Here is a 27,957-nt window from a genome sequence, read left to right on the forward strand (position 1 = left end):
TGGGTCCCATTCTGGTGCCCATGGCAACTCCACTGACCTGTTGGTAAAAAAGATTATTGAAAGAGAATGCGTTCAGTGTGAGGACCAATTCTGCAAGGCGTACCAGGGTGTGGGTCGGTGGATCAAGCACTGTGCGTTTGTCCAGCATGTGCTTGAGTGCTGTAAGGCCGTCATTATGGGGAATGACGGCCTTACAGCACTCAAGCACATGCTGGACAAACGCACAGTGCTTGATCCACCGACCCACACCCTGGTACGCCTTGCAGAATTGGTCCTCACACTGAACGCATTCTCTTTCAATAATCTTTTTTACCAACAGGTCAGTGGAGTTGCCATGGGCACCAGAATGGGACCCAGCTATGCCAACATTTTTGTCGGCTGGGTAGAAGAACGCTTCTTCGCTTCCTACACTGGCTATGTCCCTGACCTCTACAAACGATATATTGATGACTGCGTCGGTGCCGCCACATGCTCCAACGATCAGCTTGAGTTCTTCCTGCACCATTTCACCAACTTCCACCCGTCCCTCAAATATACGATTAACATATCTTCCACTACTCTTCCGTTTCTAGACATCCACTTGTCTATCAACTACCCCCGACTGTCCACTTCAGTTTATTACAAACCCACGGATTCACACAGCTACCTCCTGTACAGCTCATTTCACCCCAACCACACTAAAAACTCTCTTCCTTTTTCACAGTTCCTTAGGTTACGACGATTATGCAGCGACGACATCGACTTCGAGAACCAAGCCCTCGAAATGTACTCATTTTTCATCAACAGAGGATACCCCAGCAGTGTGATTGACATGGCCCTTGCCCGAGCCAAAAACACCCCCCGGACCATCAACCCGATCAGGAACTCCCGCCGTAACAACCGCATTCCTCTGGTGCTTCCTTACCACCCTAACACACTTCCTATCCCCAGGACCATTAACCACAACTTTTCCATCCTACAGGATGATCCCTCCATTGGGGCCCTCTTTTCTGATCGCCCTATCATCTCATATCGCCGACCACCTAATCTGCGTAACCTCCTTGTTCACAGCTCCCTTGACCGCCCTCAACAACCATCCACACCAGGCACTTTCCCTTGCAACAGAGCTCGCTGTATCACCTGCAAATACACAGCCACCACCACACTCATTCAAGGCCCCTCAGGACAATTCCGGATCACCCAGACAGCATCTTGTACCTCCAGCAACCTTGTTTACTGTATCTCTTGCAGTAAATGCCCAGCCATCTACATTGGAGAAACAGGAAGGAGACTCGGAGACCGTTTCAGAGAACACGTCAGGGCTGTAAAGATTAAAGATCTCTCCAAGCCCATTGTTTCTCATTTCACCTCTGACGGCCACGACCACTCTAATCTCTCCGTCTGTGTTCTCAAAGACGGTTTTCCAAACTCATACATCAGAAAGACCACCGAAACTAAAATTATTCTGCAGCTAGGATCACACCTTCTCCCTTCCCTTAACGACAGACTACTGTTCTTTTAAATTTTCTCCATTCATTGGAAGTTTCATTTCACACCTCTCTGCACCCATTCTGACTTCACACCTCTTGATTGGCCTCTCTTTCTGTCCCCTGCTCCCGCCTCTCACTCCTCCTCCCTCCCAACCTTTGTTCTCCCGCTACTTTACCTTTGCCTACTGCCCTGTCTCTCTCACACCTGAAGAAGGCTCCACGGCCGAAACGTTGTGTTCTCTTTCTTCTTTTTTTCAGCATGGAATAAACCTATTACTTGTTCCTTTGCAGCCTACGCATGCTGACCCAGCTACCCACCTGAACTTCTCTCCCTGTCTGTGTGTCCCATGGAGAGCAAGCTGGGGTCTGCGAAAAGACAAACTCCTAATACAAGAAATTGTATATGGCCAATAAAGTGATCTTAACATGCAAGAGGAAAACTGGTAACCCTTTTTCTTCGTCTGGTGAACTCTGCCTTTTTTAAGTATCATATAGAAAGTACCAGAAAATTGAAGGGTTTGGTTTTGTCATTGGTCTTCGTCCAATTTTAGGTATGCTTATTAGGAGGCCCTTCAGACATTGCTAACACGAAAAGAAAAGCAGATATTCCATAAATAAATAAGAATGGGGGGAATTATTCCAAAAGCTTATTTTATTCCAAAAATAAACTAAAATTACAAAGCAAATGCAAAATAGTTTCAAAAGTCCTCACAATTAGAGACAACCTTCACCACAGGTATTATATGGGTGATGACAAATGCACCTTCAAGTGGTTTATTTCATGGCAGGAAAAGTCTTATTTGAAACATGAGGGATTGAAGAAAGTAGCTTTAATAACCATATCCAACCAACCTTTTCTGAAATTAAGATTTTTGTGTTAAAAATAGATAACACTTGTAATCACTTATATTTGACAGTCTCTATAAAGCTTTTCCATCTGCTAGAGAACAAACATTTCATGTTTAAAAGTACTTCCACATTTTCCTGTTTAATTTAATGTAAATTCTGTGCTCTAATAAAAAAAAATCACTGCACTGCTTGAATAAGGAGACTATTGCCAGACAAGCCACACTAGTACAAAATTAATCTATTCTTTAACAGGACTGCAGAATTAATGTTCAACATACAACATCCTGAGTTGATCTCATCTGGTGCAAACAAAGAGGCAAGCACTTCCATTTGACAAAGAACATCTGTTTTATTTGAAGAACACTTTTGCGGTTATATGATAATATCCATCACCGACAATAAATCAAACCTGGCAGGGTTTCAAGGCAATATTGAAATGAAATTGTAGATATCAGCAGGAACCTTCACAAAATTGAAATTGTGTTTTTGAACTTTAGTTTAATTTGGTTTTATAAAGGAAATCATGTGCAAACAAACTACAAATGCCAAAATGGCATAACATACTACAACGTACTGTATAACAGGAAACTACATACTGTACCATCACTCAGAAGAAGAAACTGAAGTGATGCACTCGGCTCGAATTATAATATATAATATAATAATTTCTTATATAGCACTTTTCTGGACACTCCACTCAAAATGCTTTACAGGCAAAGGGGAAATGGGGAAAATTGTGACTTAAATGTCCAGATTGTTATACTGTACATATATAAAAATTTTAACTTAATACAGCGATTGTTAAAGTAAATTTTTATCTTAAGGCAAACCTCATTCATTTTTAAGTCTCCTGATAACGTGTATGCATTAGGTTTTTTTCCATGCAGTTTGGGGGAAAAAACAGCAAGCTTGACCTATTGCTTATCCTCTGAGAGGTTAGGGTAAGTCTGCCAGCTTACCCACAAAATATTACTTTTCTTACAGAAATGTAGCTGCAGCGAAAAATAATACTTTCAATTTTACATTTTCATGCAAAACATCAAAAAAGCTAAATCAAATTAACATGTCATGTTGATGACAACAATTTGTCCTGAAGATGACAGCAGACAGACCTATCAGCACAGGGATCGGACAAAGAAGGCAAACTGACCACTCCACTGAAAGCTGTAATTTTGGCTGTTCAAAATAGCAGCAGCATAACAAGCATGTGATCTGAAACACCATGAGCCACAAAATGATGAATGTAGAAGCTCTGGGCAACTCTCCTTGTTGTAGCGTTTCATGGGATGGGAAAAATGGCTGAGGTGAACTGACAGACTGCAATGAATGAACCATTCACCTAATCTTAAATCATGAATAGGCCAGTATTTAGTCTGTCCAACAGGAAATACCACAGAATGCCCATTGAGTCCTTTCTATTTTAAATATATAAAAATTCTACTGAAAGTGCTGAAAGGATTTTCTGAAAGACTTCAAGGAAAAATAAGTTTCAGGGGTATTATACTACAGTCATAGATGTGTTCTAATTATCTATGCAACTTCCCGAACTGGGATTGGGAACAATATCCTTCTGTTAAATCTCAGCAAGCCAATGTTTGAGACTAGAAAATAATATGCAGAGGTGACAGAGGGGAGCCCACAGCATAAACAAAATTATCAACATATGCATTATCTAAAAGGTGACCAGTTTTAGCTGGCCTTGTGTTCAATCAAATTAGTTTATAAGGTTTTTTCCATGCAAATGTGTTCTGTGAGACAAAACTGATACAAGGAACTAATGTATCTAAACAGACAGAAAGGGAAAGGGAATGATTTAACATTTCTCAGCAGAATCAAATGCTCATGAGAAGTAATCCAATAGGCCTACTGCCCTTCAGCTTCAATGATCCTATGAGATAAAAGTTATAGGAATTCACCCAAATTCCTGAACTTGTCTGATCTTTTAAAATTGATCTAAATCAACTGCACCCACCTCCTGAGTTAAGGAATCGCTTTCCACTTCGGACAGATGGATACTTGTCTGCTAGTCTCTTATCTGGCCAGATCAGCCCCTCAGCAGCAAACAACACTTTGTGATTTGCTTGTTGAAATTTTTTTAAGAGCTCCTCGGGGCCACCAGCAAAGATAACATCATAGCTAAAATGTAAAAGAAGATAAAAGCAAGAAATACCAGTTACAATTATATCAAGAAAGGTAATCATTTAGGAAAACACAATTAGTTTTCCACACAATTAGTTCCATATCCTCTGTGTGCAATAATAGTGATTATAGTGCTTTCAGAGGTAAAATCACCTGTTTCTATGAGGTTCCTTAGTCAGGTAATTAATTTCTAACAAAGACTCAGCCATGAAGACAGTGGAACTTTCAAAGCAAGTCAAGGATAAAGTCATTGAAGGGCACAGATTAGGAGAATGGTACTAGAATATTGAGGTCCCAGAATATCTGTGTGAGCAAAATGTACTCAATCATCAAGAAACAGAAGGTAAATTTTACCAGCAGAAAATGACTGCATGAGGACATTCTTCCAAACTAAGCAACATGGAGAGATTTGGTGAGGGAAAAAAACTCGAAAGAGTTCAGTCAACAATATCCTGATCACTCCACAAAGCTGGCCCTTGTGGGAGAATACAAAGACTCACATGGAGTTTGCAACAAAGCACCTAAATGTTATCTTGCAAAAATACGGCAAAATTTTTTTGGCACCAGATACCAAATTATATATTTATGGTCTAAATGCGAAACCTTACATTTGATGCAAACCCAACAAAGCACATCTCCCAGTCAACACCATCCATAAAGAAAAGCACTGAGGTGGCAGCATCATTATATGGGGATATGTCTCCTCATAGGGACTGAAAAGCTTGTTAAAGAAAAAAGAAAGAAAAAAAAATGGATGGAGCAAAGTACAGGTAAATACTAAACAAAAACCTGTTTCACAGTCTGCTAAAGTCTTCACAAGCAATCCCTAAGCAATTTGAGAGAATGTGATCCATTTGCCAAGATCAATAGACAAAAATTGCCACAAGCCAGTGTTCAAAATCCAAAAGGACTCATGACTAATTGCTGCCAAAGGTGCTTCAACCAAATACCTGAGTTTGCAGGTCTGAATATTTATGCAATCAATACATTTTAGTTTTCGTCATCAGATTTACTGTGACTTCAGTTTTAGCATTTTGGTTTTCATTAAAATATTAAGTTTATAAAAATGAGTATGCATCATTTTATTTCACAAAATGGGATACTATAGGAAGGGTTTAAATTCTTTGCAAGGCACTGTATGTAACTTCATTTTTTTTGGTCTTATACATACATATCCCTTACAATAAGGGTGTATATATTTAGGGTTTTCTGTGGCTTAGTTTCTCCATAAGCATTTTGGACTGATTCCAGCTCCAGCAGTGAATCCAAACCATTATTGCATATTCTATTAATATCATGGCGAGTCTCACAATATGAAACCTATCTGTGGAAATCATCCGAGGGAATTACTTCCAGGTGAAGCGTCTGAGAAAGATACACATATGTTTTTAATATCAGTAAAACATTTGGCTGAGGTGCTCAATATTGTTTTACAAGTATCAAATGGTGTTGAAGGACTGGATCATAGAGCAGGATTTCCCAAGACATACACTTCCTACTGCACCGTAAGATACAATTTGTCCATATAACATCCTCCGTTAAAATGAACAGCATTCAATTAAAAAACAAAATGTTTCTGACGATACCCCAAATCTTCTATAGATAACGCCGTGGTTTCTAAGCTTAATTATGAAACATTCCAATTTTGAACATCAACAAAATCTACAGTGATAAGGCAAGTGATATGTTTTCAGGAGAACTGTGCTGAGCCTGTGTAGTATATTCGATATATTTAAATATTATTTATTATTTATCAAAAGGCAATAATTGTATTGCAGGGCTTTCCAAAACTTATTGTTCCCACCCCGAAGCAATGGAGCAAACTTTTTTGGGATGAAGCTACTCTTTTCTGTATCCAATGTAAGTCCTCTTAAATAAACCCACTGGTGATGGTTTAAAGCTTACTAAAAACACTTAAACACTGGGTGTAGTTCAGTTCCAACACTATGCCAATTAACAATCATTTCTATTTCTCCATACACATTTAGTAGGGAAAGGTGTTTTATGTGATGCATTAAAACTGGACACCCAATAATTTAGTAAATGGTTAAATTAAGTAACCATTTATTACATTTGATTACCTAAAACGACCTCAACACAAACATGGTATCTGGCAATTTTTCAAAGGGAAGATGGCTATCAGTTTAGTGCAGCAGAAAAAAACCTTTTAATTTATATGATTACAGTTCAATGGCTTTAAAATGTAGTTATGGGTTCTAGAATTATTATAATTACATGGTATTCAAGTATAATCAAGAAAGTATAGTCATTAACCACACTATAAGTGTTATTAAATAAATTGTTCCAATTTTTTTCAGACTATACGACTTTTAGAAAAGTGTATTGTTGCGTGGCAAACTCAAGAAATACGTGTAGCAAAGCACACTTAGGTCAGGGATACAAGCATAATAAGCATATTTATAGATACAGTAAAAGCACAATCAAAACTAATGCTCAATGTAAAACGGATAAACAAAAAAAAATGACGGTATGGTATAGTAAAACCATAAGAAAACCAAAACAGGGAGTCATGGATATCGTACCTGTCAATAGCCATTACAACAAGGTCTTCCTGCTCAGCAAATTCTTGCATTGCCTCCTTCAGCAGTCGCACTTTCTGCCCTCCCCCAATCGATTTTCCCACATCGCCGCCTTTCCACTCCTCTCCTCTACCGAGAACCTGCACAGACAGAATTGACCATTAAAAAAAGTTACAATCCTGTGCCATAAGATGGAGAATAATTACAATAAAGGCTTTACTTTGTGGCCCTTCAATCCTGCTGTGGTTCTTTTCAGGGTAAAGTCTGCCCCGCTGTTTGGTTGTTCTCTCATGCACACCACATTTGTCATACCTTAACAGTGTAGTTCAGAAACTTCGCCGTCTGCATAAAACGTAGAAAGCCATCTGTCTCCTGAGTTGCAACGGTAAGCACAAGCAGTTTATCTGAAATAGAACAAATCAGCTATTTTACAGTTTCTACACAAAACCAACTGCATACTGTATGCCTTGTTTTCTACTAGAGTTTGAAGCGACATTTTTTTTTTAATGAGAATTTGACCTCAGTTCAGGCAGTCCTCTTAAACCACTTGAAAGACAAAAACAAAACTCGTGCTTCAGTGGCGAACAATACAGCCACCAAAACGTATTGTGCACACATTGTAGATTGTAGATCTGCTTTTATTTCAAATGCATACATAATCTAGCACTCTGACTTTGAGTCTGGACTTCAGTGGCTGGTGCGTAACCAAAGAAAACTATTGCTACATCTTTTGTTGTCATTTTTCTTCGTCAAATCCAAACCCACAATGCTCTAAAATAACCATCTAATTACCCTGAAAGCACACATCACCCAGTTACTGAAATGACCATTACATTTCCGTCCTTTGAATTGCCACACACATCTGTCTGCAGAATCTATGAGAAGCCTGAACTTCCCAGCTGTAACCCTCAAACTCAAGGATTCCGTGTCCCTCGGTATTTACTGAATAATTAACAACTGATAAATCAGCAGTCATCACTGCTGCATGCCTTTAAAGACGCCTAAAGATGAGGTAGGGGATGCTGTTGTTACAGTAATAAGAATACAATACATAATTGACCCTTGTGCATTTTCTTGGGTTGTCAAAACTAAATTACATTCTAAGACACACTTCATAAATGGTCCTTTTCTAGTCTGATTCTTCTTCTTTTTTACAATAACTGAAACCATCAGAGCAATTAGTCTACAGTACACAGGTCATGAGGAAATTGGTTACCCTACAGCTCAGAAAAAATCAGTAGCAGATGTGTGGATATCCACTTCTTGTATAGGAAAACCCATGAGTGGTACATCCATCATCAGAAACAGTATGTTAACAATAAGCCCAGATATCACGGTCTCTCATTTCTTCTCTTTTAGCAAAACTATTTTTCAAAACCTACTATATTTGCATTTTTAACCTTACTATGCTAGAGAGACGGTATTATTGTCTTGGTGGTGTTGTTAGTGGTATTGTCTTCCTATTCCCATTAATCAAAAAATAAAATACACATATACATGTACTGAAGTAGTTTAAGTAGGTGGCTGCGTCGGCATGCGTAGGCTGAAAAGGAACAAGGAAAGGTTTATTCCATGCTGAAAAGAGAAGAAAAGAAATTCAACGTTTCGGCTGTGGAGCCTTCTTCGGGTGCTGACACCTGAAGAAGGCCCCACAGCCGAAACGTTGTTTCTTTTCTTCTCTTTTCAGCATGGAATAAACCTTTACTTGTTCTTCTGTGTACTTATGTTGTACTTTACTGTACTGTGAAATGTGAACTCAGTTTTGTTTTTTTATAGTTATTATTTAATTACATCTCATAATATCTCCATATATCAAAGACATGAAACACTGTGAACTAAGAAATCAAGGTATTGCATGCATAAATTAGACGCATCACTTCCTCTCCTAATCAGAATGAATAAACAGTGGGCAGACAGACTGTTACACTGTAGTCTGTTTATGCAAACAACTTTCCTGTTACAAGCATTTTTTATTTCCTGTCTTGAAACTTGAAGTTATAATCTCTTTTTCTACCAGGATTCATGAAGTGGGACACATGATTAGCTTTCTGGATTTTTTTAGCTTTCTCTATTGGCAGTTCATCTTAGAAGAGGAGTAACACATACTGTACAGGAATGCAGGGAATGAACTCCCAACAGCTCCCATGTTAAAAGGGGCCCTCCAGCAGGATATCTTATGTTTGGCTTGTACTGTAACTCACTCGTTATCGGCCAGTATTGCATACATGGAGTTTTCTGTCAGGTACTTCAGTTTTCTCATGATTCGTTAAACCCCAAAAGTTTGTGGTTACGAATATCTACTTGAAGAGGAACAGATGGCAAAGTCGTTTAGCATGATCATAGCTACACTGCAGCTGTCTTAGCTCTCTGGGTAAAGATAAGTCTAGGAAAAGTTGTTTTTTCCCCATAGTGGCTAAGTTGATGCAGAGGTCATGTTCATATTGTTTATTCAGGCATATCATATTCGTTTGTAACTTCCTCCTTGTTCAGGGAACAGCAGCATTAAATCAAACTTTCTTCATGATAGTTGAGACATACCGACACTGACGTAAATGGAATAAGTGAGGTACACTATTTATCCAAAAGATGCCTACTTTGTGAGGACAGAGACTATAAAAGGAACCTGCACCTTTTGCAAAATTCACACTTCCATGTTAAAAATAAATGGTCTTACTGCTTCTACCTTGTACTTCAATGCAAACTACTAATGTACGTCCGTTACAGATAACGGACCCCTGTGTCAGCCCTCATAAAGAAGCTCTATACCACTGACCTATACTTCTGTTTCTCCTCCACAACAGACTTCTACTATTCATTTCAAGCTTGGAAAAGGATAGAACTCAGAGGGTTCAAAAGGAACAAGGCACTGTTGGGACTCAAGACAGCCGCCATACTGAGAGGAACTGGTGTAAGATTTAAAGGTCTGGGCAGAAATCATAAATCAAATTATGGGCAGAAATCAATAATCAAATTATGATCACCAGGTTACCTGGTATCCAAATAAATAAATGGTTTGTGTACATACTGTACGTGCTTAAACATGATAAGAACAATGCACGGGTATGAATAGTATTTAATCACAGCTAGAAGCCAGTCAAAGTCATGTCACTTTCCAAACCATCATGTATTTATTCATCATTGTTCCAAAATACAAAAATATTATTAAAAATACTAAACCAGACTTATTGCTACTATACTTAAAAACAAATCATATTTTAAACAGGGTGGTTTTATTCCTGCTCGTGTATTAGAATATTGGTGAATAGCTACTTCCTGACTGCCCTATATTGGGCTTCATGGCACATGGTTCTCCAATGCAGGCAGTTACTTTTGTATAGTGTGTCTACTAGCTACAGTATACACACACCCGCATAAATGAGTAGTGAAAACGAACACCATACATCTCACTTGACCCGAACATGGACTGATGTCAAAAAACTGATCCATTTAAGAAAATGCCTGAGAAAAAAAACCTCAGAAAAGTTTAACTGAAAATGCACTCCCTGTTGGGGTGTACATTAAACTTCCCTGCCATGTGTCCAAACCCCAACATTTCCATAATTTCTAATGGGTGATAAAAAGTAATACATCATCGGGTGTTCAATACATTTATAAAAAAGAACATACTGAACAGTTGCTGTGTTATCAAAACCTTTAAAGCACCGTATCTTCTACATTACACTGTAAATGGTATGATGATATCATCCATCAGGCAGAAGGAATCCTCGTGTGATTTTAATCTGAACATTCCAGCATTATTATGCAATGGTACTGTATGAATAAATCCCAGAGGCTAAAACAGTAAGTAACCAGAGACATATGTCACTGATTATGTTCTTGTGTGTACTGTATGTGCATGATTTAACTTTCCATTAGGTTTGAAAGCAAGGTAAAAAACCCACAAACAAGGAACACCGGGAAAACTGTAATTGAATATACATGTGGATATGATCTGGGATACCATCTATACACAGCTATAAAATTATAATACTTTTTTTCCCTGGGTCATAAGAGCTTAATTCACAACTTCAGCTAAATTCCTCAGAGCAATCCTGGTTTTCTAGCCTGCTGAGTAAACAAAACTAAGCCTGAGATGAGACACAGCTGTGAATGCTTAGCCACTGGCAGAGCACTCTGTTCTACTGCATCTCAGCAGTGAAACAGGGTTTCCATCAATTTAAAAAAGAGGCTTAAAAGTTCCATGTGGCCAAGTGATTGTGACTTCAGTGCCACAGCCAACCACAAGCACTCACAAACTTATGCAAGCTTTCATATCATTTTCCCCCATGCATTTAAAACTAAGGCACACTTTTAAGAGACGAAGTGGTCTAAAGGGGCTTGTACTGCACATTGTAACAACAGAGAAGCTGTATAATAACAAAATAAACAATGTCAAATCCAAAATTACTGATGACAGATCAATCCCAGGCATCCAGTTACCTAACCATCTCATGCCTGTTACTAAACACAAAGCAGCCCATTCCTAAAAGTACTAAAACAATTTTTTCTCATGCTGACATTCTTGTAAAACGACAGTATTTACAGGTCTCATTAAATTGAGAAAAGTTAATAGAACTATTTTATATTTTTCTTTTTTATTCTTTTAAAAGATGTTTTGGGTAGAAGACTATAATTGCACTACTTCCATTATCTTTTTTTTCCATTATACACACACTGTTATAAATCCACTACTTTAAAACTGTATTAGCATATTGTCAAAAAAGTTACTTACAATTCATTGACTCATGTGAAGCCCTAAAGGGGATTCACACTAAATTCTAAAATGCTTATGGCATAGGTTGGATACATTTCTTTTAGTATCTCTTGAACAGTGAATTCAATTCTGCAAAAATATATATATGAAAATTCCCTAATTCCAGCCTTGGAAAAGTCCTTTATATTAAAATGTAAACTATTTAGCAGTATTTTCTTCTGAAAACAGAAAACCTCACATCTAATTTACTTCGGTGCTACCTGAAGTTCTTTCATCTATTATCCCATGTTTTCTTCATCTTCATTCAAACACTGGGTTACTACTATAGCACATGAAATCCACTGTTAACTTTTTAACACACACTAAAATGAATTAATAGATAAACACTGGGCGTTTATAAGATAACACATTGTCTTACTTAAAACAGAATTTATAACCGAAAGCAGAAAGACAGGCTTCTTATTTCAGCACTGAAGGCAGTAAAACACGTTTCTTGCTTATTGAAAACATATGTACAATTAGTTTAAGTGGTTGTGAATGACAGCCCCTGGTTGCATCATCATCTGTTTAGCTTCTATTTGGTGCATTTTACTCTCAAATACAACAATCTATTGTTGAGAAGCTTGATAATATTTGATCATTTTTGTAAATACAGCTTTCTTTCAGAGTAAGTGTATATTTAAAATGTTGCAAAGGAACAAGTAATAGGTTTATTCCATGCTGAAAAAAAGAAGAAAGAGAACACAACGTTTCGGCCGTGGAGCCTTCTTCAGGTTCTCACACCTGAAGAAGGCTCCACGGCCGAAACGTTGTGTTCTCTTTCTTCTTTTTTTCAGCATGGAATAAACCTATTACTTGTCCCTTTGCAGCCTACGCATGCTGACGCAGCTACCCACCTGAACTATTTAAATCGAAGCGTTTTTGTGTCTTGCCGAAGTATTAACCCACTTAAAATAATGTCCTATTTTGTTAAATTAAATGGTATCAACACATTTTTTAAAAAGTGAATATTTTTAATGAAATCTTTAATATTCAGACTCAACATTTTTTAGTGTGAAAGAAGTTAAATGTCAACAAAAAACAGGGATTTAAATTTGTTGATTTCAAAGTACTGGTATTCACCCCCTTGCTACTGCTAACTTAACTTGGTTGAGGTGCATAAAATTACATTCACAAGTAACATAATTAGTTGAATGGCCTCTGTGTGATTTAGTGATTAGTGTGTGTGAATTAGTGAGTCACATGATTTCAGAAAAATACACCTGTCTCTTTAAGGTCCCTCAGTCATGTAGTACATGTTAAACAAAATGTCAACCATAAAGACCAAGGAGTTTTCAAAACAATGTAGGGATAAATCTGTAGAAAGGTATAGATCAGGAGAAGAGTATATACAATTTCAGAGACACTGAATATCCCCTTAAGCATATGAAGCTGATCACTAAGAAGTGGAAGATAGCCTGTATTGCACCACCAAGACACTGCATGTGAGGCTAAAAGATCAGACAGTCCCTAAAAACTGAGCAGTCTCGTTAGGGATGCCAACATGGTGAATTCAACAACAGACATGGGAGAAAATGTCTGCGAGACAACGATATCCTGGCCACCCCACAAAGCTGGCCTGTATGTATTAAAAAAAATCCCACATAAAATCTTGCATGGAGTTTCCAACAAAGCATTAAAGTGATACAGCTAACATATGGCAAAAGGTTTTGAGGCCAGATGAGAGAAAATGTTATTAATTCAAAGTGCTATATCTGCTGCAAACCGAACAGTGTATTGGCCAGTCAACACCTTCCCTACTGTCAAGCATGGTGGTGGCAGCATTATATTAACAGGTTGCTTCTGATCAGCAATGACTGGGAAGTTTGTCAAGATGTAAGGGGAAAATGTATGAAGCAAAACACAGGCACAGAAGGAAAGCAGACATAAGCATTTTACAGACCTAAAACTGTAATGAAAATTAAACTTCAGCAGGACAATGACCAAAAATACACTGGTGTGGCTTAACAAGAAGAAGAAAGTGAATTTATTTGAGAGACCTAGTCAAAGTCCTGACTTGAATTCAATAGAAAATCTGTGGCAAGCCTTGAAAAGTGCTGTCCATCAATGATCCCCAGACAACCTGACAGAACATGTTTTACAAAGATAAATAACAGAAAATCACAACATCCCCATGGGCAAAGTTGGTAGAGATTACAAAAATAAGTTTTGACACAAGAGGAGGACTACTTACAGTATGCAATAAGTATTTTGTTATCAATATTTGATCTGAGTTTTCTTAGCTGTTTTCTGAGGATATTTTACTTAAAGTACCCCCAAAACATGTTGAGTTAGAACATTAAAATATTCACTTTAAAAACTCTGTATACATCATTTGTAATTCAGCCAAATGGAAGAAGACTGGATGAGGGTTAATGGTTTTGCAAGGTACTGTACTGCATGTTCATTTTTGTTCCATATCAGCAGGTTCCCATGTGGTGTTATTATTGTAATTGATCTCAAAGCTTCCTCAATGAAATGAAATGATATGACTTTACCTCATGGTAGTCTGCTGAAACCAATACCAGACGCCTTTCTCATGGTTACCATAGGAATGTTTTACTCAGCGATTCAACGATAAGTGTCTAGTCAGAACAAAAAAAATGCCTGACAGATTCCCGTTAATACTCAGTCATTCCACTGGACTTCTGTGCAAACATTCATGGTGTGTTATTTTGCTAGCTGGAGCACAGACTTTATAGCCAAATGTTTTCTGTAACACACTAGGAAAAATAGTCTATGGAAACTTTCACAGAGCAGTGAGCGTCCTGACTCACTGGCGATACTCCCAATATCACAGACACGTCTTGTTGGAAAAGGGAAGACTTTCACAGCTAAATCCTGGCATCTGACCCAAAATGAAAACAGTATATGCACATCATTAAATACCCTATTATCAGCTGTCTTTTCAGTGATGTGATACCAAAAGCTTTTTAAGATTTTTCAAGCAATTTAGTTCATTTTGTTCTTTGAAACACACAAGCTAATTGAACCATTTTCATTGCCAAAAGCAACAAAGTTCCAGCAAAGTAAATGACGGCATTTTATGATTGGCAGAAGGCAAGAAAATTATTCATTAGTATCTTTTCAAAGCAGCACAATACATTTTATCATTTACTGTATGCCACTGCGAAAAAAAACTATTAAGAAGCACCAAAGTTAACTATGGAGAAAATGCCATGAAAAAGAGGTGATTTAGGCCCTGATGCACTTTTGGCATGGTCTTCTAAAATTTCAGGTACAAGTCAGGCATATAGCAAGACAGGTTGTCAGGTCAGGCTTGGTGTGTATATAAATTTAAAAGTGATACTTTTAAAATATTGATGCTGTCAAAGGCCACACTAGGATCAAACAGAGCAAGAAACTACAAGAAAGTTCAATCAGTGGCCATGAACACGCAAGTTTGATCTTTGATGAGTGATGACTTTGTACAGTATAGCATTGTAGTCAAAATCCTAAAAGGTTTCATAAATATTTGTTTTAATCACTTGCCGATAAGGCTGACTAAGACTAATCTACTCAGAACTCAAATGCATCAAACGCACCATTCAAAGTAACAGTGACATGGCATCATGGCTAAAGTCCTAAAGCACCAGCTCTCTATTTACAAAATGTGACATTATCCATCCATTTTCAAACTGCTTTATCCAATCTAGGGGAGTCAGAGCCTATCCCAGTAAACAACAGGTGCAAGGCAGGATACACCGTGGATGGGATGCCAGGTCATCGCAGACATTACATTATGAAGCACATTATTTAGAGATGGGCTGTATGGTGAATTAATGAACAAGGAACTGGACTGAAATAACATTTAACTAAGATTTCATTATCTTAATGCATCCCTATCAGTTTTCCTTCATAGTTCCACATTGCAGAATAAATTAGATGGATGACAGGTGTGTGGCATGAGTTGTGATTCAACATTGTGCACCTCCTGACAGTGTTTAAAAATAAAACAACTAGTTTTCTAATCCACCATGCACTCTCACAGGCTCATAAAACATGCCTTCTTTCTGGACGGTAAACTATGGCTTACTTCCATACTTGTCGGAGATTAAGTAGGTTATATACCTTGTTCCAAACTTACTAACAAAAATAATGGGTAATTATCACATTTAAAATTTCCAAGGAATCCATTAAAAAGGAACATCTGGGAATAACAAACTTAAATGGACAAAATACAACTGCACCATAGCACTTGACCCATCCTACACTTGTAAAAGATTCTGCATTTCCATTTACAGAAGACCAAGGCCTGAAATTCAAGCACTGCTTGGATCACAAAAAAAAACTATACAGTGGAATTTCTGTGTTTTTGGAGGTAGACAGACATTACTGCAGCTGTCCGGAACTGAAATAGAACTTTCCTTTTTGTGGCCAGAAACTGACCCTGATTAGTAAAACATAGCAGTGACATAAAGTATAGCAATAATGTAATCCACTAACTTTGCAGACAATCCACAGAGGGTTATGTTGAAAATGCATGTACAACATCTTGAATGAGTTAAAAAAGAACTTTAAAACTCAGAATGCAGCACCACACCATTACTTTTTAAACCTGAATATTTTGTGAAACTGGGAGCATAATCGTTTATCTATGATTTATGCTTGTAAACATGAATTGTACAGCAAAGAAAAGATAAAGCAAATCAGAAGTCCAGCAAAAAAAAAATCAGACTCCATTATGAAAACCTCACAAATGACTGATCAACCGCTAAGAAATAATGGCTGTGTTTAACATGCCATTTAGATTAATTAGGAACAGAAATATTTTCTAAGCCCAGGAGTCTTAGTGTCTTTTCATGGTCGAAATGCCAATATGTTCACTTTTAATATCATGCACGGTTCAGATGCCCTCATTTCCCTCGTAGGTTCCCAGAACCTGGTTTGTCAGTTTCACAGAAGTCGGCAGCTAACTTTGTCTCCAATGACAGTTAAACAGAATCCCAGACGTTTTAGCAGCATTATACTCATCACTAATTCCAGCTTTATCTTTGCTTTCCATTCCCAAACACTGCACTATAATTGGTGTCCTGAACATATTTTTTTTACATTCACTTGCTCTTCCTGGTTACTCTTTTTGTCTCATCTCGCCCTGTCTCTACCTGCCTCGTCACTCTAGGGCTTATGCTACAGTATTAGACCTTGCCTTGGCACCTGACCTCTTGGCATTTGCACAAATAAAACAAATGTGTCAGCCTCAAATGGCCTGCAAATGATCACGCACACAGGCCATTCTGAAGGCATCGCTTCGGAATTCAAAACATGCCTGTTTTATTATTTTAACCACTAAAAATCACCAAAAGTCAAAAAGGGACAATCGGAACTCTGGCATCTCCAAATGAGTATGAACATTTTAGAGGAGAACATAGTGGTAAAATATTACAATAAAGAAAAGGTCAGTTTCTCTACAAAAACTTTCTAACTGGGATATATTCCATGGATCTGAATTATGAAAGACAACAGACAAAATGAGAACCTGTTCAATGTCTGCAGACAACATAGTGAAACTGGAAAGTTAGAATTTAAATCTCACTGAAAGTATTCCTTAACTTCTGTAACATACAGGACTAACAATAAAGTTTATAAAGCCTTTGCCACATTCAAAGGAGAACGTTCCAAGTAGATTTACAGTATGTTAGTTCTCCAAATTAGGCACTCACTTATCATTTACTGATCCATGAGGCGTGCATTAGCTGTTGCTTAAATTACACATTATAACTGTCTCTTGAAATAAAGAAAAAAAGAGAGGGATCATGTGGTGGGTAGCTTGCCCATGCTTAAAATATGTGATCAGTAGCTGCATCATTATCAAGACTCAAGACAGTATAGTTCCATTAATGTTGGTGGTAATTATTATGCAAATAGATATTGCTAAAAATTAGTATTTTATGGATGGTGATATAATAACAGTCATTAAGAGAGCATTAGGATAATGCTCTTGTAAAATTCCCTTTCGGGGATTTCCTTAAAAAAATCAATTACCCAAGCTCAGCTGCAACAGAGCGAAAAAACTCTAGAATGAAAGTACCAGTAGAGTTAAGATAAACAAGCTGCCATTTCTAGCTGCTGTCACTGCTTTCCAGAGAACAAGACCACATTCCATGGTCCTGGACCTCAACTTTTTCAAAGTGTCCTTACGGGATAATTTATCACAGGCAAGAAACACCCCAGATGTTCAGACTTCATGAGTTTTATTTCAGAATATATACATCTAATCAAAGAGTGAAGGTCTGGAAGAGAATAAATACCTCTCTATTTCTCCAGAAGCTACAGTATGCTGGTAAAAGCCATTCTGATAGAATGCTGCACTTCTGTCTTCACACTTATACACACTGATTAAAGGGCAAAGAACATCCCTGTCATTTCCTTAGTTTATACAATAACATTAGCTTAGTCATTAATTATTAACTATTCAATTCATATAAGGACAACATTATATAATGAGTCTGTTGATTTTCAAATTTCAGAATTACCTACAGATAATAATAAACCATTGTGTGCCAAATCTGAGGTCTAAATATGTAGTTTAGATCCAAAAAATCGACGTGAGTATTTAAGCATTATAGGTCTAATGAGCTACTCTCTCCAGGATGACTGAAGAGCAAAGTATGTACCAGACAGTATCTAGAAAAAAAATATCACAAAAGAAATAATTAAAACACAATAAAACTAAGAAAAGGCAGAGGAAAATAAAACTTAAAATTCAAAATGGCTAAGGTTGGGGTACATCCAAGATCCTTCGGGAGCTGGTTCCAGCTATGAGCAGCGTAATGGCTAAATGCCATTTCACAATGTTTAGTTTCAACTCTTAAGCACCACTAGCTAACCAGTCCCTAAAGACCTAAGAGACCTACCAGGTTTGTATTCCTCAAACGTATCGGAAATATGCTGTTACTGGGCAGCGGAGCACTTTTAGCAACAGACTGCTCCAGCTACGGTGTTCAAGGGAACGTTTCTGCAGGTCTTTCCTCCCGGCAGCTGTCAGGGTGTAGAGCGCTGCCCTAGGCTAGGACTGTTAGCCCATCTATTGACCGCATGTTGCTCCATTGTACATTTTGGACAATCAATCTGTATAAACCTATGCACATTTTGCACATATTTTACTGTTTTTACAGTGACTATGTTCATCATTTTTTGCACACACCTATGTATTTATTTTTATTTATTTAATTTATATTTATTTTGTATAATTTTTCATCTATTCTGATGTCTGTTTTTGCTTGTCATGGGCTGGACTGCTGTAACACATCAATTTCCCTACGGGATCAATAAAGTCGTATCTATCTATCTAATATATTTTGGGCCTAAGCCACTGAGTGATTTATACACAAGGAGCAATAATTTGAAGTCAATTCTATAACTAACTGGAAGCCAGTGTAAGGATCTAATGTCACGGATGTCGGAAGGGACGAACCGTGGAATGACAGGAGAGCGGAAAAAGACCCTATGCGTAGCGGCAGAACAGCGTCAGCTGTTCAGGAAATGCCATATAGAAACCTACGCCCTCAGGCCACGGATGTGGGGCGACCTGGTGCTAGGCAGGTCTCAGGACATCCGAGCCTCAATGCTGAGCGAGCAGGAAAGCGTGGCCCAGAAATATATAGCCCCAGACAGAGACACACCGGAAGGACAAGCAAAGCACAGGAAACTAGGGACAGGACAGAGAAGGAGCGCCCTCTAGATGTAGAGGGCGTGACAGTACACCCCCCCCCCCCCTTCATGGGTGGCTCCTGATGCCCAACAAATAAATGAGCTGCACAGCACTGAAGGGAGGAAAAAACAGAAAGGAAACCTCCGGGAGTCCACGACTAAGAGGTGCCCCCTCGTCCACGGTAGAAACCTTCATTGGGTAGAGGAAGTGAGGGGATGGGTAGAGCTCCAGAGAGAAACAAAAAACACGTACAAAAGCACACACAACAAAAATAAACCTGGGAGACCAGGGTAACAAACCACAAAAAACAGGTAGGAACCAAGTGTTCCACAACACAGGGGTCAGGGGGACCAGAGAGCAGGGAAACCAGGAAGTGAAAAACCAAAACAACAAGAGAAAAGGCAAAGTAACAACAAAAAAAACAGGTTAAAAACAGAAAAACACCACAAACTGGGCAAAAAACACGTTCAACATTCTATCATTTATACGGGGAGGTGACAACTCGAGGAAAGCCAGGTATTCGTACGCGGATTTTGGAACGGCATACCGCTGAATGTTCCACTCGAAGGCATGGATGTCGGGAGGTGGTATCCAGCAATGAGAATAGAGGAACGGAAAAAACCTCACCATTCTATCACTGATATCAGAGTAGACAACCCAAGGAAATGCCGTATAGAAACATATGCCCTCAGGCCACGGACGTGGGGCGACCTGGTGCTAGGCGGGTCTCAAGACATCCGAACCTCAATACTGAGTGAGAAGGAAAGCATGACCCGGAAATATATAGCCCCAGACAGAGACACACCAGAAGGACAAGCAAAGCACCTTTCACTAGGGACAGGACAGAGAAGGGGCACCCTTTAGCTGTAGAGGGCAACATCTATGATTTGGAGTAAAATGCTCAGTTTTCTTGGCCCTTGTTAAAATTCTAGCAGCAGCATTTTGAATACGTTGCAACTGTCTAATGGTCTTTTTGGAAAGGCCAATCAAAAGAGCATTACAATAGTCCACTCTACTAGAGATAAAAGCATAAATGAGTTTCTCCAAGTCCTGCTTTAACATAAAACCTCTAATTTTAGCTATATTTTTAAGATGATGAAAGGTTGATTTAGTTATTACTTTAATACAGCCACTGAAACGAAGCTCTTCATCTATGAATACACCAAGATTTCTGACTTGGGTCTTAGTCTTTAGAACCCTAGAGTCAAGGTAAGCACTATAAGCCTTCCCTCTTTGTTCCCACGGAGAATTATCTCAAACTTTTCTTTGTTCAGATGAAGAAAATTTTGTTTCATCCAGTTACTTATTTTCTCTAGGCATTGACAGAGTAAATCAGAGTACCGTAGTCATTGGGTGAAAGAGCTAAATAGATCTGAGTGTCATGTGCATAACTATGAAAAGCAACCTTATTATCTTGCAAATTTGACCTAGTGGAAGCATGTAAAGATTGAATTGAAGAGGCCCAAGAATTGAACCTTGGGGAACTCCGCACGTCATGGTGGTCTGTTCGGATTTATAATTACCAATAGTGACATAATTACCCCTACCTTCTAAATACATCCTAAATGAACCACCTAAGAACCGCTCCAGATAGTCCAACCCAATTTTCCAATCTATGCGGAAGTATTTTTTGGTCGACAGTATCAAAAGCTGCGATAAGATCCAGTAAGACCAGGACTGATATTGCACCTGAATCAGTATTCAGGCGAATATCATTTAGTACCTTTGTAAGAGCAGTCCTCAGTGCTGTGATATAGTCAAAAGTCAGATTGAAAGTTATCAAAATAGTCATTCAAAAAGATGGTAAGTTGATTGAAAATAACTTTCTCAATAATCTTGCCTATGAAGGGAAGGTCTCTATGAATAGGTCTATAATTAAGTATAGAAGGATCCAGATTTCTACTTTTCAGGAGGGGCTTAATAAAGTGAACCATTCACTATTTGTAATAAATCCATTGATAAAACAACTAAAATGTTTTTTAAAAAGCTAGTTGGTAGAATATCAAGACAACAAGCCAACTAATTCCTCAAGGATTTTACAGTCAATAGCACTAGATTTTTTAACCTTTTTTCAATAAATGTTAGTTGGTTAAATTTTCATTTTTTGTGAATGCAGCAGGTCACAAAAGACTAGCTGACATGCTTTTCAGATGTTTATTTTTAGACTCCAAGTTTTCTTCAGTTTCTTATCCAAATACAGAAAGGCAGCAGACAGGAGGAATTTTTCATGTCTTCCATTTAGAATGCCATGCTTCAGCACTTCCCAATCTGTTACAGTTATGCTTTTGAAATGTTGACACCTACTGTATGTGCAACTGACTAGCCTTTTTCCAAGCTATTAGCGTTTTTTTTTTAATTGCTGACCGAAAGGACTACAAAACAGATAATAAAACTGTCAATTAATTTTGCTTCTTTGTCATGCCAATGTCTCAGACAAAAGAACAGTGAAGAAGTGTCAACAGAATAGCTGTTGTTTAGTTTGTCAAAAATATCTCTTGGTACTACGATCAATATTTAATTCCTCTTAAGTGTCCACATGTACATCATATGTAACCTGTCACAGTTGTATTACAATCAAATGTTCTAGCAGAATTACTATCCAATCCACATTATAGTAAAGTGATATTGAAGAATTAAAACATTTTATGTTTTCCCTACATTTGTTGTGCTACTGATGTGGTGCAATAACTCCTAAAATTATGATTCAACATAAAGCAGCCAAAGAGTGCTTTGCAAAGAGTGCAGGATAAACCAAAACTTTTTTCTCTTTAACCTCTCTCTCATACAAATAAAAGAAAACACACAAACTTCCACAACATGACAATTTTCTCTTTTTTTGCGAACTAAACAGTTCTATACACATATAATACCGGTGTGGCTCTGTTACTGATTTTTTTTAAATTTATTTTTATTTTTTTAAGTTAAAAAAAAGTTATTAAGGAAATGTAAAAAATAGGATGGAACAAATGCATAAAACTCAATTTGCCCTTTAAAATATAAAAAGAATAAGTCTGCAACTTGTTTACAGTGTGTTTTTGTTAATGAAATACAGATATTAAAGAACATTCAGTGTACATAGAAAGAGGCTGCACTAGGCACAACTTGGCAAGTCCTAACCAATAATATTGTCTGGATATGGATATGAAAGACTGTGACCCTGTGTCTGGTAGCTTTGATAATGAGCTACTCACTCCAGGATGATTGAAATGCAAAGAGAAGGATGAAATAATATGTCATGAATTCTTCAACTATGCGTTACTAAAATAAGAGGTCAACCAAGATGGATCTCACACTCTGCATCATTATCAGCAATACAAAATAAAACCAAAATACACACACAAAAATACAGGAAACTACCCCTGTAAAACACATGTATCCCTTTGGACAAACCATGGGTATTTTACTTATTTTCTAAAGCACAGCAAGCTGAAAAGATAAGATTTTAAGATTGGGTATGAATCGTGTTGAATCATGTTTTTCAAGAAATATTACACATTTGAAATATTTCTTTAAAATTAAAATATACTGTTCAGTAATGACCTTTCCATGCCCTGTCCCATGCAGTACCAGACAACAGAAGAAAGCAGGATCTTATATTTACAGGGATACAGCTGGGACACTGCCCACAGCTGCTTCTGAGACGTCAAGCAGTATATACTTGTTATTTATAAAAGTGTGTATATTTACACGCACTTTTAAATACTTCTTAGGAATTTTCTTCTCAGCACATCCTTATGGCTTTTTATGAAGTGTTAAAAATGTAATAAGTTTTACAGGAATCATTCTAAAGTTTAAAATGTTTTACAGGAAATACAAATCTAATTTTAGTGTAATAAGAACAAACACTACGGTCTCACATGACTTCCACATATTTAGTGGAGTTCCAAATCAACTTTAAAAACAAGTTTCATGCACAAGAAAACATCATAAAATAATCACTATACAAAAGTGCCATGTTTTAAATCCCAGGCCTTTCTACAAAAGACAAACCAGCTCTCTAAGACAGCCATTAATGAGACTCTAATGATTAAATTGTTTGGCTGATATGGCTCTAGAACATAATTAAAATGTACAGGCTTATTAAGGCTTATAGTTCCGACAAGGTACGACATGAACCTCTTGCACTCACTGTCGTACTGTATCTCTGGCATTGCCACAGACCATTTTAAGAAAGGTTGAAAGTAATTTGATAGTCACTTCTAGGGTCTCGTTTAAATGGGAGACTGCCAAAACTGCCTTACTTTTGATATCTAGGGGTTATGGGTAACGATTACTGGGTCACAATCATATCATAAAACATTACAGTTGTTCTGTCAAATACTAATAATGGCGAGACAAGCTGAGGAATAAAGAGATAGTGTGCTTTGCACTCTGACAGTGCTGGTCAGAGATCATCTCCATCTCATCCTTATTGGAGGTACGGGCCAGGAGGTTTACTGAACCAGTGATGTTGAACTGGAGGGAGGGATGCTAGAGAGAATGCATGAGATGCCATGTTAAGCCAGGGAACATTTTATGTGCAGGGAAGCAGAAGTGTGACATTAGAATTTGACCTCCACTCGAATTTCTGTTCAATAACACCATTTTGTACTATACTAAACACACTGTCCCTGCAAAACTGACTATTTTAATGGATGAAGAATTTACACACATCTGGCTTATCTGTGGAAATGACAGGAGATCCTGTAAGACTGGTGATGAGGAGGAAGGGTGGATGTGAAATAACATACACTAGCAAAGGCTAGTGGCTACTGGCTACTCATATTTAGAGATGGAAAAGACACATATAATCAAGGGGCTTGTTCTCTCTGTGAATTGAAACAGAACCACAAATCTCCAGTGTTGCAAAATTGAAAAGAATGGTTGAAACTTTTTTTCTGTAGGCCAGTGAAATCTCACTTCACTTGAACATAACTCGGAAACAAATAATCTATGGAAATATGAACCTTACATGTAGTGAAGGTTAATATCAGTCTCAGTAGAAACTGCAGGATGCTCAACAAGTATCTCAGCTCCCACAATAAAGTACTTATGGTTTTGTATAATATGTCATACAAGTATCACTGGGTCTCCTGGCAAACATGGATGGCACTAATCATGTGCAAACCCACATGAATTTCTTTAAATCTTCATGACTTTGAATTTTCACAAACCTGTATTTTGGTATGTCGTACATTCTGTTCAGCTTGTGGTGTAGTTAATATTTTTGTGAATATGTTTGGTATGCTTTTACACAGACTAAACAAAGCTTTTATACAATTACCTAATCAATAACTGAAAAGGGAATAAAATCTATTTTATCAAAAATACTGATCCCAGTAAAAGTTGATCAGCCCAACAACCAAGACAGAGCCATATACCACAGAGAGAAAGATCTCCAAAAACCATCTCTAAACCTGGACTAAAATGGAGACAAGTATTCCATTCATTGCTAATGAATGAATGTATTGGGTACTATATTGTTCTACTGCACATAGAGTTCTTGAGGCATGCCTAATGGGCTATCAACATTACATGCTTTGCAAAACAAAAACTGATTTTGATTTGCCAGTGAGCTATTTATTTCTATTCCTGTAAAAACACATACTACTTTAACACCTGTTGTTAAGGAAAAAGAAAAACTTTTGTTACCTGACAAGCATTTTCAAAATGTTGGGTTTGCCTAAGATTACATATCATTGTCATAAATTATATCTTTGCAGAATACCTAGTATTTAAAGATTATAGGTTATGGAACTATGGACAACAGGCTGTTTTCTTTTAAGCAACACAATCAATATATGGTTGTGTGAAAACTGCACATAACAAATAAGTGGAACCTGACACTAACTATTGTTTGCTGTATATATATGTAAGCCACACTACTGCTCACACTGCACATTCATCTTGCCTCCTGAGGCAGATGTAGACCAGCACTTACTCAATAAACTTTTATCATCATTTCAATTATTAAATTCATTAAAATATTATTTCCTCAACATCAGGCTTTGGGAAATGCTTATCTCATCAAGTAAAACAGTTTACAACATAGTTAAACACATTTTTCCTACATTAAGTAGTGTTTTTGCCTTGTTTCTAGAGCCCTGTGGTTAAGAACCTGTATTCTAGTGTTCCACAAAGACAGAAGCACAGAATGTGAACCTACCAGTCCACTGAGTTCCAGAATCTAAATTACAACACCAGGCAATCTTCTACAGAAACATGCATCTTATTAACACGAGGAGTCATGGAAAGTAGACTCTCTTCATATGGATTCAGACTCTCGCATATGGATTCACTTACAGCCTGGCAGTGGGTTTTACAAGGTGCCCTATGTTACCAATACACTGCGTTTTACTAAAATAATATGGATGTAATGGGAAAGCAATTCAGTGACACCCTTAAGGATATTCATAGTCCACAGAACTTTATAAACATGTCCATAAAGTCAACCTGTTTTGGATTTCTCAAACTGGACTTAAACTGTGTTAGGTTCATCATTAAAACCTTGATTCCCCACATACTACTAAGCCTACCTGTATATATGACAAAATTGAGCATACATTCTAAATGATGTTTGGTTCTCAAACTGTTTCCATAGAAAAAGAAGTCTTTAAATAGACCATACCTTTAATTCAAATAACAATAGTCTATAATTTAAGGGACTTTACATAATCTTACATTTAAATCAAGATATATTTCATTCTTTCCCTCCACACGGAATAAAGAATGTGTTATGGAAACATTCTATTTTTTAATGTTTTGGAAACAAAACCATTGAAATAGTATATTTTGCATCATGGAGATACAGTATTTGTACAAGCTGATCATGTGAATACCTATTTGTTGAGCTCTCCAAGAACATATTTCATTGTACCATTAAAAAAATGTCAGTGGGATTTATTTCTAAAAAGGATTCTTTTTAAAATGTGCCTAAGATTTTTTGTTAAAGAAATTGATTTTGATCTGACAGACCACCCCATTTAAATGTTACACACATAACATTTACTGTGTATTTAAACTTACACATGCATTCAATTTGTTGAGTAAGCTGGAAAAAACCGTAAAAGTTTAATTAAAAAACTACATGAAAGCAATATACTTGGGTTTAGCGGGTTACATGGAAAAACGTAAAGGGCATTTTTAATTAAGTTCTTATACGTCAGCACAGAGAGTGGTCAATATATAGTACTATTTGAGAATAGATACTTTATGCTAGCAAGCGGCTAAAATTAATGTTTGACCAAAGAAATGTTACGTTGAGTCAATTATTGCAGAAGTATAAAATTATAGTGAGTTGTAATCCACAAGACGTACTTTTACTATGATGATGCTTTTAAAGTATATGGTCATCATGTATTGAATACATTTCAGCTATACTGTATGTTGGACACACTGCACTCGAGTATGCCCAGACATTGATACCAACGTTAAAACCTTGTCTAGCACTGCTTGGTCTGTTCACAAGAAAAGGGGGTTTGTTTTATCTTTTAATCACCCGGGAGAAAAAGGAAAGTCTTTCCTCGCACGTATTCACCCACCAGTTTGCGGTTTCACTCTGACATTAAAGCTTCAAATAAAAGTTCAGCAAGCACAAATAGTTCCGTGATCTTCATAGCATCGATAACCTCCCAGACAAAAAAAAAAGACTGAATTGTATGAAGTGTCATATTCTGCAAAAATCAAATCCTCCAAGTGGTTAACCCCAGAAACTGCTATTAGTTACGATGTGGTGTTATCTGAGGCATCTGCATATGATGATGAAGATTAAATTACTGCAATTAAAATTCGCGATAAAAATTGAGTAAAGTTATTAATACAGATGAAAACGGCAGTCAATCTTAAAATCTGACAATGGATTAAAGCTTGAGTTCTCTGTCATGTAAAGCGGTCACATTTATTAAAAGGTCGCCAATTTCCTCCTAACAACTTTCAGAACTCTTCCACTGTAATAGAACAAGTCTGTGGAGGGGAAAAAGGACATTCAAAAAGGGTTAATGTAAGAAACAAAACAGAGAAAAAGACACATTTCTCACCTGTTGGAATTGGTTCAGGGTCTTTGCTCACACACCGGACTGAATGCGTTAAAAATAACACTGCAAAAATGCAGAGATAAAAAAATTGGAGGTACTCCATCGCCATATTCATGTATATGCAGTACAATCTCCCCTGGTTAAAGTCTTGCGTTTCAGGATCACGGCGTAATTCTGCCTTAGCTCAACAGAAGCACATAAAACTGCAAACTTGGTCCATATAGACCAAGGGTAGGGGGCTCTCTCGCGATAGTAAAAATTCGGCAAGTTTGCGTACTTTAGCCAGCACTGGCGCCCCGGGGTTGGACTGAGAGAAGATTGAGCAGCGAGAAGCCCTGGGGGATGGTATAAATACTGTTATTTTTGAAAGTGGAGAGAGCTGAAGGCGTGGTTCTTTAATTACAATTGCATATGTAACACTTCTGATCTTCCAGGAATACGTTAGCGTTCTTTAAGATAACGGTATATCTGATTCACACGGAGGAGGTGAAAAGCGACAGAATTTTTAACACTTGCTTGCCTGCACAACAATGGCAGCTGT

The 27,957-nt window shown here is 37.4% G+C and overlaps 1 protein-coding gene across 2 annotated transcripts in view; it reads right to left on the reverse strand.

Moving 5' to 3' along the window:
• Positions 1 to 27,741, reverse strand: part of plod2 (procollagen-lysine, 2-oxoglutarate 5-dioxygenase 2) — a 48,346-nt gene extending 20,605 nt beyond the window's left edge. For both annotated transcript variants that reach the window (XM_088913530.1, XM_088913529.1), the window contains exons 1-4: positions 27,420 to 27,741; positions 7,310 to 7,401; positions 7,001 to 7,137; positions 4,291 to 4,454 (exon numbers count right to left, since the gene is read on the reverse strand). In XM_088913530.1, coding sequence (XP_088769656.1) covers positions 4,291 to 4,454; positions 7,001 to 7,137; positions 7,310 to 7,401; positions 27,420 to 27,531 — 505 coding nt within the window. In that variant the 5' untranslated portion in view covers positions 27,532 to 27,741. The remainder of the gene's footprint in view (positions 1 to 4,290; positions 4,455 to 7,000; positions 7,138 to 7,309; positions 7,402 to 27,419) is intronic.
• Positions 27,742 to 27,957: the final 216 nt, after the last annotated feature.

The sequence above is a fragment of the Atractosteus spatula genome, chromosome 4 (genome assembly GCF_055471065.1).
Source record: "Atractosteus spatula isolate fAtrSpa1 chromosome 4, fAtrSpa1.hap1, whole genome shotgun sequence".
Taxonomy (NCBI): domain Eukaryota; kingdom Metazoa; phylum Chordata; class Actinopteri; order Semionotiformes; family Lepisosteidae; genus Atractosteus; species Atractosteus spatula.